The 14,659-nt window shown below is 66.0% G+C and overlaps 8 protein-coding genes across 8 annotated transcripts; 3 read left to right on the forward strand and 5 right to left on the reverse strand.

The window, feature by feature from the left end:
* Window positions 1–5: 5 nt before the first annotated feature.
* MICPUN_52851 (predicted protein) lies at window positions 6–455 on the forward strand (the record flags this gene model as incomplete). The annotated part of the gene is made up of 1 exon (XM_002501396.1): window positions 6–455. One exon carries the CDS (start codon window positions 6–8, stop codon window positions 453–455), a length of 450 nt encoding a protein of 149 aa, XP_002501442.1.
* Window positions 456–753: 298 nt separating this feature from the next.
* MICPUN_80840 (predicted protein) lies at window positions 754–1,848 on the reverse strand (the record flags this gene model as incomplete). The annotated part of the gene is made up of 2 exons (XM_002501788.1): window positions 754–1,125; window positions 1,156–1,848. Coding segments are annotated over 2 exons (1,065 nt in total), but the record flags the coding sequence as incomplete, so codon positions are not given.
* Window positions 1,849–2,159: 311 nt separating this feature from the next.
* MICPUN_57990 (predicted protein) lies at window positions 2,160–3,188 on the forward strand (the record flags this gene model as incomplete). Its single annotated transcript, XM_002501397.1, has 1 exon — window positions 2,160–3,188. The coding sequence occupies one exon, from the start codon at window positions 2,160–2,162 to the stop codon at window positions 3,186–3,188; it is 1,029 nt and encodes a 342-aa protein (XP_002501443.1).
* A 136-nt stretch (window positions 3,189–3,324) lies between these two features.
* On the reverse strand, window positions 3,325–3,837 carry MICPUN_80940 (growth arrest and dna-damage-inducible protein 45 alpha; the record flags this gene model as incomplete). Its single annotated transcript, XM_002501789.1, has 2 exons — window positions 3,325–3,606; window positions 3,751–3,837. 2 exons carry the CDS (start codon window positions 3,835–3,837, stop codon window positions 3,325–3,327), a joined length of 369 nt encoding a protein of 122 aa, XP_002501835.1.
* Window positions 3,838–4,434: 597 nt separating this feature from the next.
* On the reverse strand, window positions 4,435–8,472 carry MICPUN_57992 (predicted protein; the record flags this gene model as incomplete). Its single annotated transcript, XM_002501790.1, has 1 exon — window positions 4,435–8,472. One exon carries the CDS (start codon window positions 8,470–8,472, stop codon window positions 4,435–4,437), a length of 4,038 nt encoding a protein of 1,345 aa, XP_002501836.1.
* Window positions 8,473–8,839: 367 nt separating this feature from the next.
* On the forward strand, window positions 8,840–9,736 carry MICPUN_105466 (predicted protein). The gene is made up of 2 exons (XM_002501398.1): window positions 8,840–8,904; window positions 9,062–9,736. The coding sequence occupies exons 1-2, from the start codon at window positions 8,867–8,869 to the stop codon at window positions 9,639–9,641; spliced, it is 618 nt and encodes a 205-aa protein (XP_002501444.1). The 5' UTR covers window positions 8,840–8,866; the 3' UTR covers window positions 9,642–9,736.
* On the reverse strand, window positions 9,705–12,898 carry MICPUN_105467 (p-type ATPase superfamily; the record flags this gene model as incomplete). The annotated part of the gene is made up of 2 exons (XM_002501791.1): window positions 9,705–12,618; window positions 12,867–12,898. The coding sequence occupies 2 exons, from the start codon at window positions 12,896–12,898 to the stop codon at window positions 9,870–9,872; spliced, it is 2,781 nt and encodes a 926-aa protein (XP_002501837.1). The 3' UTR covers window positions 9,705–9,869.
* Window positions 12,899–13,370: 472 nt separating this feature from the next.
* On the reverse strand, window positions 13,371–14,420 carry MICPUN_100138 (predicted protein; the record flags this gene model as incomplete). Its single annotated transcript, XM_002501792.1, has 1 exon — window positions 13,371–14,420. The coding sequence occupies one exon, from the start codon at window positions 14,418–14,420 to the stop codon at window positions 13,371–13,373; it is 1,050 nt and encodes a 349-aa protein (XP_002501838.1).
* Between the last annotated feature and the right edge of the window lie 239 nt (window positions 14,421–14,659).

Below are 14,659 nucleotides of genomic sequence, written 5' to 3' on the forward strand. Positions count from 1 at the left end.
CAAACATGTCCGACCCCGATGCACGTCCCCGCTGTTTCAATACGTCGGATACAGATGCGAGCTATCAATACTCCTCCTCGTCCGGCGAGCGACATCGATCGTCACCTACCACGCTCCCGCGCGCAGCGAGGAGTGCAAAGGAGGTACTATCCACGGAACATCGTCCCCAACGTCGCGCGAGCGCACCGAGCGCGACGCCATCGCCTCGCTCGCGCGCCCGCGGCTCGCCTCCCCTCCCGCGCGGTCCCTCCACCACCACCACCACCAAGACGCCCACTCCCGCCGCTTTCGCCACTCCTCGTCGTCGTCGTCGTCGACGTCGTCCGCCGGCGCGAACACTTCCCCGCGAACCTCGTCCCCGCGTCGCGCGTTCCCGAGCGCCGACGACCCGTAAGCTTCCCCGGACACCTCCCCGGACACGTCGCCGGAAACGGACGCCTCCCCGGACGGGATAAACGCCTCGTCGTCGTCAAAGCCTCTCCCTCCCGCGCGCCTCCCTCCCGACTCGTCCGTCGCTTCTCCCCCGTCGCTTCTCCCCTTCGACGAACCGACACCCCCGCCAATCGCCCGCGTCTTCCTCTCCCCGTGGACGTCGTCCGTGGTTCCCCCGCTCGTGCCCCCAGGGGCCCCCGTCTTCGAAGTGTGTTGCGCGAACTTGTCGTCGTCGTCCAGCTCGTAATCGTACCAATCCGCGGGGACCGTCTCTGGCAGCGGCTCCAGCGCCACGTCCACCCCGTCCACCTCGGACGCGAGCAACTCCCGAAGCCTGGACAGCTCCGCCGTCGTCACCACCGTGACGGACAGGCCGGCGGTGCCGAACCGCCCGGTGCGCCCCACCCTGTGCGCGTACGTGCTCGCGTCCCTCGGCACGTCCAGGTGCGTCACCAGGTTAACACGCTCCAGGTCCACCCCCCGCGCGGTGAGGTCGGTGGACACGAGCACCCTCGCCCTGAACCGACGCATCGCGTCCATCGCGTCCATCCGCTTCTTCTGCGGCAGCGTCCCGGCGGTGAACACGGCGGGATAGCCTTCACTCGTGAGCCGCCTCGTCAGCGCCTCGCCCCGCCCAGCGCTCCTGCAAAAGACGACAGCCTGGTGAAACGCTACGGCGGCGAAGACTCGGTTCTTCAGCGCCGACTCCTTGGCGAGCGCCACGTCGGACGGGGCGTTCGGCCCGCATTCGCCCCCCGGGACGTCCACGAGCAGGTAATGCTGTCGCACCGCCCTGAGCGCCGCGGTGTTCTGCGAGCACATCGCCACCCTCTGCGGCGAACGCGTCATCGTCTCGATCCTCGCCAGCGTGCGCGACGGGTACGTAGCGGAGAACGCCATCACCTGCTTGCGCTCGGGGAGCATGCTGTGTACGAACAAGACGTCGTGTTCGAACGCCCCTCCCACGAGCGCGTCCGCCTCGTCGATGACCAGCGTCCGGATCCCGCCCGGCGCCATCGAGCCCTCCTCCAGGAGCTGCCGGACCCGCCCCGGCGTTCCCACGCACAGCTGGCATCCGGACGCGAGCGCGGCGCGATCGTCGGCGACGGGGAGGCCGCCGAGGAAGCACGCGACGCGCAGCGCGGGCGGGTCCAGCGCCCGCGCGAGCTTGGCGAGGGCGTCGCGGGATTGGAGCGCCACCTCCCTGGTGGGCGCGAGCACGAGCGCCTGCGGATACGCGCTCGAGCGGTCGACGCGCTCGCACAGGATGGCGCCGAAGGTGACCGTCTTGCCGGTGCCGCTCTTGGCCTGCACCACCAGGTCGGCGCCGAGCCGCCCGAGCGGGATGGCCGCGCGCTGCACCGGGGACGGGATCGTGAATCCGGAGAGGTTCAGGCCCCTCACGACGGCCTCCTGCGGGGGAACGCGAGGACGCGACGGGGGACGGTCGTCAGGGTTGTCAGCGATGCATCTCGAGAAGCGGCGGTGGAGGGAGGGACGCCGGGGCGCGCGGGCGGTCGCGGGCGGAGGCGGCGCGCACCGGCAGCTGGAGGTCGGCGAACGTCAGGTCCTCATCCAGGGTGACATCCTCGGACCTGACCCTGTCCTTGACCCTCGGCATCGACGGGCGGGTCCGACTCGCGCGCCTCGAGTGAAGCGCGCCGGTGCCGCACGCATCTCTCGGGGAAGTCGTTCACAGCATGCCAGTTCACATCGGGACGCGCACCATGGGGCTGTTCGACGACCTTCCGTCGGCGAAGAGGCCGGCGCCGACGCCCGCGCCCGCGTCTGAACCGGCCACCGAACCCGATGCCAAGCGCGCGAAGGCGTCCGACGCGACCGAGCGCCCGAGGGAGGTGGACCACGCGACGGCGCTGACGAAGATCGCGGCGCACATCGGCAACCCCGCCAAGTTCAAGAAGGCCGCGACGCTCGCGCTCGCGCTGATGCGGGGCGGTACGCTCGAGCGCAGGCACGGCAAGGCGCTCTTCGCCGTGCTGACGAACGCCATGGAGCCCACGCCGAGGCGCGCGAACGACCCCGGGCTCAGGTTCGAGTACCGCGAGCTCTTCGACGCAGCGGAGGCGTGCGCGTCGGACGGGGTGCTCAACGCCAAGCACAAGGCGAGGCTGGCGGTGTGGATGCTCCACGTCCGCGTGGTCAACGACGTGCACACGGACGATAACTTCCAGTTCGCCAAGGCGACCAAGGCGGTCAAGGCGCTGGTGGACGCGCTGACGGACCACGGACCGAGGCCCCGCGGCGACGACGACGAAGACGACAAAGACGACGCGAAGGATGAAGCGAAGGATGAAACGGCCGCGGGGAAGGGCGAGGACGAGGAGACGAGGGAGATGAGGGAGCACGCCGCGAGGATGCGCGCGGCGGAGCGACAAGCCGAGCTGGACGCCTGGCAACTCCGCGAGGACGAGCGCGAGGCCCTGCTGGACGCGTGCGACGCCGCGCATTCGCACTACAAGCACGCGTGGGCACAAACCGCGGTGGACATGCTGGTGGAGCACGTGCACGAGCGCCGAGCGAAGTTCGGAGAGGAGCACCGGGCGCGGATCGTGGAGATGTACGAGGCGGTGAGGAATAAGCGGAACGCGAGGAAGGCTGCCGCAGCCGGCGAGGCGTTGACCTCGTTTGAGCGAAGCCAGGCGAGGTTCACCAACGCCTCCATTTCGATAAGAGGGGGAGTGGGCGGCGAGGGGACCAGGGACGGGCGAGGCGAGTCCGCAATCGGGGGGTTCTGATGCGTAAGCGCGTAGCGGTAGGGATGTTAGTTCGCGCCGGAGAAGTCCTTAGGATTAAACGAGGCGCTACTCCGACGATCTTCTCGATAAACTTCGACGTCGTGGCCGAGGGTTCGACGACTGAGCGATTACACGCTTAGTTGCCGTCGCCGTTGAGGAAGTTCTGGAGGATGGTGAGACCCTCGGACTCCTCGCCGTAGTCGGAGACGACGACGCAGGAGCACTTGACAACCTTGCGCGCGGAGCCGTCGGCGTCGAGCTTGCAGAGGCCCGCCCACTCGCCGAGCTGCACCGCCTGGGGAACGCGGATGAGGTGAACGTTCACCTCGTTGCAGAGCGCCGAGATGAGCTTGGTGTAGTCAGCCTGGTCGCAATCCTGGGCGAGGACGCAGAGGAGCGCCTTGCGGGACTCGATGGCCTGGAATTAGAGCGAGGAGGGAGGAGGGAGGAGGGATGGTGAGCACGCGACGAACGAACCCTAAAGCTTTCCGCTGTGGATGAGATCGGTGCCGCGACGCCGGAGACCGGGCGGTCGGGGGACGGTCGAGCGTCGAATGCGCACCTTGCACGCCTCACGGAGACCGCGGTGGAGGCCATCTTCGGCGAGGGCCTTCTTGAGGACCATCTGGAGAGCCGCCATGAGGTCCATGGGCTCGCTGGAGGTCTCCTCGGTGGTCTGCTCGACCTCCATGGTGGCTTCTTCCCTGCGAGGACGAAGGCGACGGGGGCGGGACGCGGAGCGAACGGTCAGCGAATGCGACATCGGAGCGAGGTATTGGGAGTGAGCGCGAGTCATGGAGATGCGGGGGGCGACGATCGAGTCCCAAGGGATGTCGACCGCGCCCCGTCGCCGCGTCCTCCGGCGCTCTCCGGAGGCCGGGGAAACGCCATCGGACGCTTCGGCGATTTTTCGGGCGGGGTGGGGGGATGGCGCCACGGCTGGGGCACTCACTCAGCCATTGTGTCTTAGTTTATTGAGTTTGTAGTGTTTAGGAAGCGGTCCTAAATAGCCGTCCTCAAGAGTTTTACTCTCGAGCTATCTCGCGCGTTGCAAAGAGGGCGCCGATGCGGAGCTCCGTGCCGCCTTTCTTTTCGGCACTCTCAAAACCCTGGAAACCGGCATTTCGGCCCAACAGCAAAAATAGGAGTGGCATACTGATTGCCCCGTGCTAGCTCCTCCCTTTGAGAAAATCGAATTACGGATCCGTACGGGCAAACAACGTCCGAACCGGCTAATTACAGTGTGTCAATACTCCTCCTCGTCCGGCAGCAGATCGTCGTCGCCAGCCTTGAGAGACAAAATCTCCCCGTTGATCTTCATGTGACACCTGAAGCGGTGGCACGACGGCTGCACCAGCGCCGCCGCCCCGAGCGCCGCCACGGCATCCGCGCCCACCACGTACAGCGCGTGATAAAACGCGTTGAAGAAATCCACCGCATCGGAAGCCCACATTCCGCCCCGGCGCTCGTGCCTCCCGTCGTCGTCGCCCTCGTCGTCGTCGTCGTCGAGTAACGGCGCCAGCACCACCTTCGCGTCCGCGTCCAGGATGGTCGCGATGAGATCCCCGGGAAGAGCCGCGTGCGACACCACGATCTTATCGCGCCACACCGCGAGCAGCCCCAAGGCTTCCTCGGCACCGAGCCTCTCCCCCGCCGCCGCCCTTCGGAAGAGGTACGCGCCAACCTCGCCGCCGCCCACCCCGTCGTCCCTCTGGACGTGCTTCCCGAGAACCGTGTGCAGCGCGCCGTCCACCTCCACGCGCGTGTCCCGCGCGCACAGCTCCGCGAGAGTCCCGCGTTTGGCCCTCGAGCGCGACAAGAAATCCGTCGCCGCCGCCGACGGCTCCGCGACGGCGATCATCTCCTCCGCCCACCGCAGCGTCACGCCCTCGGCGTCCGCCAGGCAGTTGAAGTGGATCACGCCCATCTGACTCGCGAACCTGGTCGCCGCACGGAGCAGCGCGACGAGCCCCGGTCCTTTCCGGCCCTTATCTCCCCCGCCCGCCGCGTGCGCAGCCGCGGCGGTGTCCACCCGCTCGAAGGGTATGGACCTCGTCTCGCAAAATTCCCGAACCGACCTCGAGCTCGCTTCCATCTCCCCGGCCACCCTGGGTGCCTCGACGAGCAGCATGCCGCGCCTGGATCCCATCTCGGACCCCTGGATCGCCACCGCGGACGCGTCCACGTCACCGTCCACGTCACCGTCCACGTCACCGGATCCGACGCGAAGCGCGGCGCAGCACTCGGCGAACCCGGCGTCGTTCCGGAGGACGTATTCATCCGTGGCGTCGGTGAGACCCTGCAGCAGACCAGCCTCGGTTTCGTCGAGCTCCACGTCGCAGCGTTCGTCCACGGGGTTGAACCTGAAGTACTTCGTCCCGGGAATCATCGGCAGCAGCGTTCGAAGCGCGGCGTCCGTCCTGTCAACCTCGCAGGCGCTGTCCATGAGGACGCGCATGGACGTGGCCGTCATCGTGGCGTTGAGCAAGCCGGAGGTTTCCCTGCGCTTCGTCGGCACGATCCCTGTCCCGAGGCTGACCACGACGTCGATGGGCCGGTCCGGCCACAGACGCCGGGCCTCCATCACCGCCAACATGCTCGGATTGTTGCACGTCACCGCGCCGTCCTGCCAACGCTCATCGCCGATGCCGTAGTCGGCCAGGTAATACGGCGCCGCCGAGGAAGCGCGGACGCCCTGCCACAGCAGGTGCTTGCAACTGCCCATCGTCCGCGAGGTGTCCTCGAAATACGTCGCGTCTTCGTCGTCGTCGTCGTCCGCCGCCGACGCCGACGCTGACGCCCCCCCGCTCGCGGCGTCTTCCATGCCGGCGGGGTACTCGTAGTTTCGGAACACGTAAGGCGCCGCCGGGTTGACGGACACGAGCGTGGCCACCACGAAAACCTTGGGTCCTGGCATGAGACCGGTGTCGATGAGCGCGGGCTCGTGCGGCCGCGTCGGGTCCAGCGGGGTGGGTAGGCGGCACTCCTGTCTCACCAGCGACTCGAACAGGGTCGGGTCGTGCTTGCTGCCGGTCACGCCCACGCGGATGGCCTGCTGCCCCGAGGTGTACAGCGAATCGAGCCTGTCGCGGAGCGCCTTCGAGTAGCTCTGCTGCTCGTCCGATCCGCTGCTGCGCATCTTGCTGAAGATTCGCGAGCCGAGGTCCGCGTACATCTGCGTCACCCTGTCGAGCTCGTGCTTATGAATCCCGACGCCGACCGCGAGCATCCCGCCCGTGGATGTGCCGCAGATGAGGTCGAACAACTCGTGCACCTTCCTCCCGGTGCCCCGCTCCAGCCTCTTCAGCATCTGAACCGTCGCGGTGCCGCGAATACCCCCGCCGTCCATGCAGAGCACGCGCACGCCCCTCCCCGGCGGCGTCCGGTGCCCTATCGCCTGTTGAACCAGCCTGTTCTCGCCGAGGATGGCCAACGCTCGGCACGCCATCCGCTTAACCTCCGGGTGCGTGGGCGCGGCGGAGCCCCGCGACTCGACCGGGTTTTGCCCCCAAGCCGGGTGTCGAGCCTTCGCCGGGCTCTGCATCGGCGTGCCAGCCCTGGAAGACGCCGAGGCTGGCGCGGCGGGCAGCGCCAGGGTGGCGAGCAATGACCTGGCGTACTTGGCCACCACGCGCCTGTTCGCGGCGTTGAACGACAGGTTGCCCATAGCCTCCAGCGCGTTGACCTGCACCGCGTGAGAGCCGCCCTCGCGGGTGAGCCGGATCAGCCGGTCCAGCAACGTTTCGCCAAAGACTTCCCGCGCGATCCGATCGCTGGCGAACGCCAACGCGCTGAGGATCTGCAGCCCGCATATCTGCACCGTCGGTTTGGCGTCGCCGAGCATGGCGAGGATCCGCTGCGGCGCCTTTGCGTCCACGAGCTTTCGCGCCAGCTCCGGGTACGACCCAAGCGTCGCGAGCGCGGTGGAAGCCTCCCTCACGACGAGCACGTCGGCGCTGAGCACCATCGCCAGGAGCTGCTGTAGGCCCCCCTCCGTGTTGCATATCGCCTCGCAGTTGGCGCGCTTCTTCCTCGCGATCAGCGCGATCGCCTTGGCCAGCAGCGGGTGTTGGCAGCTGCTCTGGCGGAACACGAGGCTGAAGAACATGGAGTACGCCCTCTCGTCCCTCGCGCCGCCGAACGCCGCGGCCAAGGTGGACGGGATGTCCTCGCTCGTCACCTCCACCTCGCGCATGTCCCTATCCGCGGATATGCGAACGTTGAACAGCGTCAGCGTCCGCAGCTCGTGCGCATGGTGCATCTCCGGTAGGTGCTCCACGGGATTATCGAAGAGACGAAGAATCTCGAGGTTGCGCAACGCCTTCATGTCCAGCGCGGGCCTTGTCAGCTTGTTTCCCTCCAGCGAAACCTCCCTCAGCTCCGCGCACTCGCGCAGATCCCCGCGGAGCTCCCGGAGCTGATTGTTCTCCGCGCTGAGTCGCCGGAGCTTGGGCATGCGGGTCAGCGAGGGAAGCGACGTCAGCTTGTTATCGTCCAGGATCAGCTCCCGCACCCTCGGTCCCAGCGCAAACGCCTCCTCCGGGACGGCGACCAGCCCTCCCCCGCTCAGGTCCAGCGTGCGCACCGACTTCAGCCTGTCCTTAAGGTCCAGCACGAGCCCGTGGCATCCCTCGCCGAGCGCGAGCGTGTGCACAGCTGTCAAATCGACCCTCTCCAGCGCCGCGAGAGCCGACCCCGGAACCGACGAGCCGGAAGAGTTGGTCGCTCGAACCTCGACGCGCACGGCCCTGGGGCGGCACTCCTCGACGACCAGCTGTGTTCGCACGGGCGGCTTTAACGCCCCGTCTCCCTGCGCGGATGTGGACGGGGGAAGCTTCGGGTTTTTTTTTGGATCCGCGGCGGCCGCTTCGCCGTCGTCGCCGCCGCCGAGGAGAAACGACGTGAGCCCCCCAGCTCCGAAGACGTCCTTGAGCAGGTTGCCGCTGGACGTCCTCTGATGCGCGCCGAGGGTGCCGTTCGCGCCGTTACCAGCGGATCCTCCGTTCGGCGACGAGGATGCGTTCGACGCGGATCCCGCGCGGTCGTCGACGTCCAGGCGGAGCGCGACGACCTGCCCCTTGTGGTTGAACGGCAGGGTGCGCATCTGCGCGTCGATTCGCTCGAGCACCGCGGAGGACTCCTCGGCCGCCTCCCAGTCCACGGCGAGGGTCCCCTCGCGCGGGATGGGCGCGTCCGGATCCTCCGGGTTCTTCGCGTAGCCCTCGTACATCACCCTGAGCGACAGCTGGTGGGGCGCGCGCCCCATGCCGAAGAAGCTCGCCATCTCGGGTGGCCCGATTCAGACGCGGCACCCTTATTGGCCCTCGGTTGTCGCCTCCGCTCTCTCTCGCTCCGGGTCGCGGAGTCCGCGCGCCGCCCCCGCGCTCTCAATCGATGTTCCGGCCCCGGCTCGGCCTCCTGATGGGCTCCGCCTCAGTGCCCGGTAGCTATGAGCCGCGTCGCACGTCGCGTCAATCCGAAATAGTGCGACCATGACTCGCGATGAGACGAAGCGATGGCTGGCTGGGATGGGTCGCACCTAACCCATCGAGTCCTGAGTCAAACGAGCTGATGATGAGCTGGCCGTGGTGCCCAGGCGGAGGAAGAAACTTCTTCCTGGTAGTCAGAGTGCATCGAGCGAGGGCCGGTGTCAGGCCAGGGTTTCGATCGTCCGTGTGATGACGGACTACCACGCGGAGGGTGTCAAGCTCCTGGCGTAAGTCGTCGCTGAATCCATCCGTTAACCACCCCTGAACCCAACCCAGCACCGAACGGCTGCTCGAAAAATCTCCCCTCCTCGGGCGTTTAGCCCGTAAAATACACGGATCTTGGTTAACACCCCCGACCCTCTGCCTTCCGCCTCCGTCTCTCAGGCTCCAGGATCAGCCTGGTCCGGGTAGCATCTACGAGGATGTATCCCCCATCTTCAGGCTTCCGAACGGCGGGACCTTCTTCATCGGAAACATCCGCGCGGCGTCGAACAAGGCGACGCTCCAGGCGAACGGCATCACCCACGTTATCAACGCGCAAGATCCGGACACTCAAAACTTCTTCGAGGACGACGAGTCGTTCACGTACCTCCGGTTTCCCATCGCGCACTGGTGGAGGAGTAAGGAGGACATGAACTCGCACGTGGGGGTACGACGGTACTTCGCCCCGCTCTTCGCCTTCGTGGAGAAGGCGCTGCGCGCGGGCAAGAACGTGATGGTGCACTGCCTGGCTGGCGCGCACAGGGCGGGCACGTCGGGGGTGGCTCTGGCTATGTACTACCTTCGTCTGAGCGCGATACAGGGGACGATGTTCGTCAAGGAGAGGAGGCCCATCGTGGATCCGATCGGGAGCTTCCCGGAGCTGCTCAAGAGGCTCGACGCGGCGCTGCAGGACCTCAAGAAGATTAACGCGTTGGTGGCGAAGGAGAAACTGGCAAAGGCAAAGGCAGAAACGGCAGCGTGAAGGATGCGGCGGCGCGAAGATCCGTCGTTGGGATCCAGGGGGTTTGAATTTTTAATGCACGAAGTGTTTTAGCGAATAAAATTCAATGGTATTGACAGATCGTGGCGGACGCGCGTCCGCCGCGAGGAGCAAAGGCATATCAAGGGAGCTGGGTAGACAAACCCGCGGCCCCCTTCAAAATTTTCTAGCGTGTTCACACGCACCCCACATTTTTTCGTCCGCTGATCATCAGCCAATCTGGACGTCGAACAGCTGATCCCTACTCCTCTTGAGCGCCGCCTCGTCGATGACGTCGACGCTCTGCACCCACCCGATGTTCTGCAGCACGGCGTACGTCAGCACCTTCGCCGCGTCCTGCACAATGGCCCAGAACATCACGTACATCCACACGTAGAAGGCGAGCGCCCAGCTGATGCCCTCCATGCCGTTGCCGAAGGGCCAGTACACGCTGAGCATGGTGGAGGCGAAGGTGGCGAGAATGAACGCACCGACGAGCACCACCGAGGGCGCGCGAGTCCACATCCAGCCCTTGCACCGCGAGTTAAACACGGAGAAGTAATCCGACAGCGAAATCTTCAGGTACATCAGGCACTGAATCTCGCCGTACGACAGCTGGGGTAGGCCCATGGCCGCCCAGCTGCTGTTCGGGTCGACGGACGACAGCGCGTAGGACAGAAGAATCAGCGAGGACAGCAGAGCAGTCATGCCAATCGCCGAGGACACGATGTAGAGGATGTTGAGATCCCACTTCTCCGGCAGCTGCGACGCGTGCACGTTGTCGTACGCGACGGAGATGATGGTGCCGTCGTTGAGGATGGTGATGGTGACCAGCGCAATGACGGGGATGTAAAAATAGGAGGGCCAGTCCTCGTTGTACTCGCTCGGGTGGTAGAAGATGCATGACCAGAAGAAGAAGAGCAGGAGCTGCTCGGTGCACGCGATTCGGTAAATCACGAAGTTCTTCATGCGCTGGAAAATCTTGCGACTGGTGACAATGGCGGTGACAATGGTGGAGAGACCGGGCTCGGTGAGCACGATGTCTGCCGCCGCCTGCGCCGCGTTCGTCGCACCCTGCACCGCGATGCCAACGTCCGCGCGCTTGAGCGCGGGCGCGTCGTTCACGCCGTCGCCGGTCATTCCCACGAGGAAGCCCTGCTGGCGGAGCGCCTCGACAATGAGGTACTTGTGCTCGGGGTAAACCTGCGCAAAGCCGTCGGCGCCGCGGCAGAGCTCGCCGTAGTCCCTGCCGAGCGTGGTGCACTTCTCGAGGTCCTGTGCCTGCATCAGAGGGAGCTTGTCGGTGCCCAAGACGTTGGTTCCCATGCCGAGGACGCGGCACGTCTCCACGGCGATCGCCTTGTGGTCGCCGGTGATCATCTTCACGGCGACGCCAAAGTCGTCGGCGCAGTCGATGGTGTGCTTGGTGTCGGGTCTGGGCGGGTCGAGGAAGGTGAGGATACCGACAAACTCGAGGGGTCCGTTGGGGGAGCCCACGGTGCGCGCGACCGCGAGGGAGCGGATGCCGCGGTGCGCGAGCTCCATAACCTTGGACTCGACCTGAGCCGCAACCTGCGCCTTGTTGTCGCACATGTCCAGCACGACGTTGGGCGCACCCTTGGTCACCTTCATCCCCTTACCCGTCTTCTTGTTCACCACGGTAGACTCCGTGCGCTTGATCGTGGGATCGAAGGGCATGTAGTCCGTCTGGTCGTAGTCGTTGAGGGTACGAATGTCAACCGCGTTGAGCACGAGGGTGTCGAGCGCATCCTTGGGGGGCTCCCACCACTTGGCGGCGAGCGCCGCGAGCTGGAGCACGTCGTCCCTGCTCAGACCCTTGACGAAGATGGGAAGATCTTCCTGAAGCATCATCTTGTTGAGGGTCAGGGTGCCCGTCTTGTCGGAGCAGAGGATGGTCATGCCCGCGAGCTCCTCGACGGAGGAGAGGCGCGCGACGATGGCCTTCTCGGCGGCGAGCTCGTGGCAACCCAGGGCGAGGGTCGTGGTGCACACGACACGCAGGGCGATGGGGATGGAGGCGACGAGGAGGACGACGTTGAACGCGAGCACCTCCCAGAAGTCGACGCCGATGTTGAGCAGGTAGCAAAACACGATGAAACAGATGATGGAACCCGCGGCGACCAGGATGATCATGATCTCGCGGAGCACCTTCTCAAAGTGTCCGAGCTCGTCCACGCCCTGCACGAGGTCCGCGGTCTTGCCGAAGAAGGTCTGGGAGCCGGTGGCGGAGACGGTGGCCTCGATCTCGCCGCGGGTCACCGTCGATCCCATCTTTGCCTCGGCTCCGGCGTGCATCGTCACCGGGAGCGATTCGCCAGTGAGCGCCGCCTGGTCAACCTGGATGGGCTTTCCCTCGCGGAGGATGCAGTCGGCAGGGATCGCGCCGCCCGCGCCGAGGCACACGATATCACCGGGGACCAGCTCCGTCGCGTCCATGTTGTAGACGCGGCCCCCGCGCTTCACGGTAGCCTCGGGCTTGAGCGACTCGCGCAACGCGGCGATGGCGTCGCCGGCTTTGAGCTCCTCGATGAAGCCGACGAGGACGTTGAGGAGCTGGAGGATGACGAGGACGACGACGTCGATCCACGAGTCGCTGGCGTCCTCGCCGCGGCTGGTTTTGAGGAACGCCTCGAGGGTCTCGATCGCGATCGCGGCCCAGATCATCAAGGGCATCGGCTGGACAAACTCGAGGAAGAGCTTCCACCAGATGTTCTCCTCCTTCTCGCGCAGCTTATTGTACCCGAAGCGCGTGAGGCGGTGCGACGCCTCCGTCTCGGACAGGCCCTCCTCGGGAGTGTTCAAGAGCTCCGACTTGGGGACGCCCATGTAGAGGTTGGGGTCATCCTCCTGGAAATCGCTGGACCCGCCGTAGGTGTCGGGCTTGCCGGTCACCGGGTTCTTCCTGTTCTTCGCGCCGGATGACGAGACGGTCGACGCCAGCAGCGGGGCGGCATCGTTCCTGCGGTACGGGGGATCGCCGGGACGGTGCGTGCGGGCGTCAGCGATCGTGGGACGGGAGAGACTCAACGTCGGGCCCGAATCATCCCAGCGTCGGGCGCGCGATCCGGACGAAGAGGCGACGCGGCGCGCCTATTTTCCAGCCGCGGGCGGGGGGGAAAGGAGAGGTGCGGGATCTCGCAGGGCGTGTGTCCCCCGCCGCGGGTAGGGGGGGACGCGCGCGGGCGCGACGCGCGTCGAGGCACTCACCCGTCCGTGTCGGGAGCGCCGCCGCGTCCCATGGTTCACTCTCGTGGAACACAAGCCTACACGCGGGACCTAGCGCCTCGCGATACCCGGCCGTCGGGCCGTGTGTTCTGGCGTCGCGTGGCGCTGCCACCTGGTGTATATTCCACGGTAACACCCAGTTCAGTTCGTGCGGCGCGGCTCGTGGGCTCCTGATTGCTCGGCGAACGAGTCTCGGCCTCAGGAATTTGACTGGAGCGATGGGACGGTCTGTGACTGGCGAAAAATTTTGCATGGGAGGAATCGGGCGAAACAGACCGTCATCCGGGGGGTTGAGTTCAACATCGGTTGCCGTGATAAGGTTTTGGTTGCCGTCGGTTCGCGCCACGCGCCAATCTCGGACAACCTCCACTTGTCACGTTCTCGGCTCTCTTCTTTTCTCACATCCGGACCATCGGAGCGAGGACCCCGTCGCACCGCGCACTGCCGTCTTGTAGTTAACTTCCCAACCCATTCCCGACCCACCGTTTACTCCTCGGGCTCGGGGATCCCCTCCGGCGCGAGGTCCGCGAGTCGGCTGGTCAACGCACCGTGCGCTCCCCTCGACCTGACGGCCTGGGCCACGTTTTTAAAAGCGTCGCACGCCCTGAACGACTCGCACCCGCGAATGTCGTGACCGCCCTCGCCCTCCACCGGCGGCTCCGGCGGCTTGGTCTTGGACGGTTGGAGCGTCTGCCACCACCCGTGCGTCGACCCCCTGCCGGCGAACGTCGCCGCCATCCAGCTCTTGCGCTTGGCGACCTCCTTCCACCGCTTACGGTTCTCCATCATCTCCGCCGCCAACCACGCCTTGGTCTCGGCGTCAAAGAACTCGTCCATCACCGGATCGAACGCCTTGCCCCCGCCCTTGCCGTCGGGCCCGACGACGAACCGGACCTTCTTGACCGTCACGGGATCCGCGAAAGCGCACACCGCGCGGTACAGGCCGTTGAACAGCATCGGCGCGCCCACCATGATCATGCCCGCCAGCCTCTCGGGGTACGATCGAGCAAACAGCCCGAGGCACGCGCTGGCGACGCTGGGATTCATGTCGTACACGCTAAACTGGTGAAAGTCCACGACCCACACGTACTGATCGTTCGGGAACGGCCGCAGGTTGGGTTCCAGGAGCTCCAGCACCTGCATGCAGTGCTCGGCGTTCGTGCTCGGGGTCTTGTCCTTGGCGAGGCCGATGTCGCTGTACACCAAGGCTCGGCCGCGTCGATCCCATCCCACGAAGTTCATGTAGTGCGATCGGAGGTCCTTGTCGATGCACGCGGAGCACACGCGCGTCTCCGGGCGCTCCGCGACGCGCCACTTGAGCGTGTCCGTCAGCCGCTTCGTCGCCTTGGCCAGGTTGCCGCGATCGGCGCGCAGGAATCTCTCGACGTTGGCCCGGGTGCACCAACGACGGACGGCTTCGTCCGAGTCGAGGATCGGCTGAACCGCGCGCGCGAGGGCGTCGACGTCGTCCTGGTCCAGGACGGGCATCGCCCGGCCGTGAAGATCGCCCTCCGCCACCTCGTCGTCCGTCGTCATGACGCGTGCACGCGAGCGGCGCCTCGACGCAGTGTCGCTTCGAGACTTGAAAAGTCTTCGCGATTTGTCTGGTCGTCGGTAAATGTTTCGTGTTTTGTTTTCCCACCAACCTCGGAACGTCCGAGGGGCTTCCCTTGGGCAACGAGAGGCAGACACGTCCTCGGATCCGAGGAACGGTCCGAGATCCCCACCTCTCGACATCGGGCACGAAGGGTTGAGGGGCCCCGTGTCCGGCGCTC

Source organism: Micromonas commoda, chromosome 4, assembly GCF_000090985.2.
Source record: "Micromonas commoda chromosome 4, complete sequence".
Classification (NCBI taxonomy): Eukaryota; Viridiplantae; Chlorophyta; class Mamiellophyceae; order Mamiellales; family Mamiellaceae; genus Micromonas; species Micromonas commoda.

Excerpts from the sequence above, each read along its gene's own strand:
- MICPUN_105466 (XM_002501398.1), top strand. The coding sequence starts at position 8,867 with ATGACGGACTACCACGCGGAGGGTGTCAAGCTCCTGGC. Across the intron at positions 8,905-9,061 it reads GAGGGTGTCAAGCTCCTGGC|GCTCCAGGATCAGCCTGGTC; the intron begins GTAAGTCGTCGC and ends TCCGTCTCTCAG.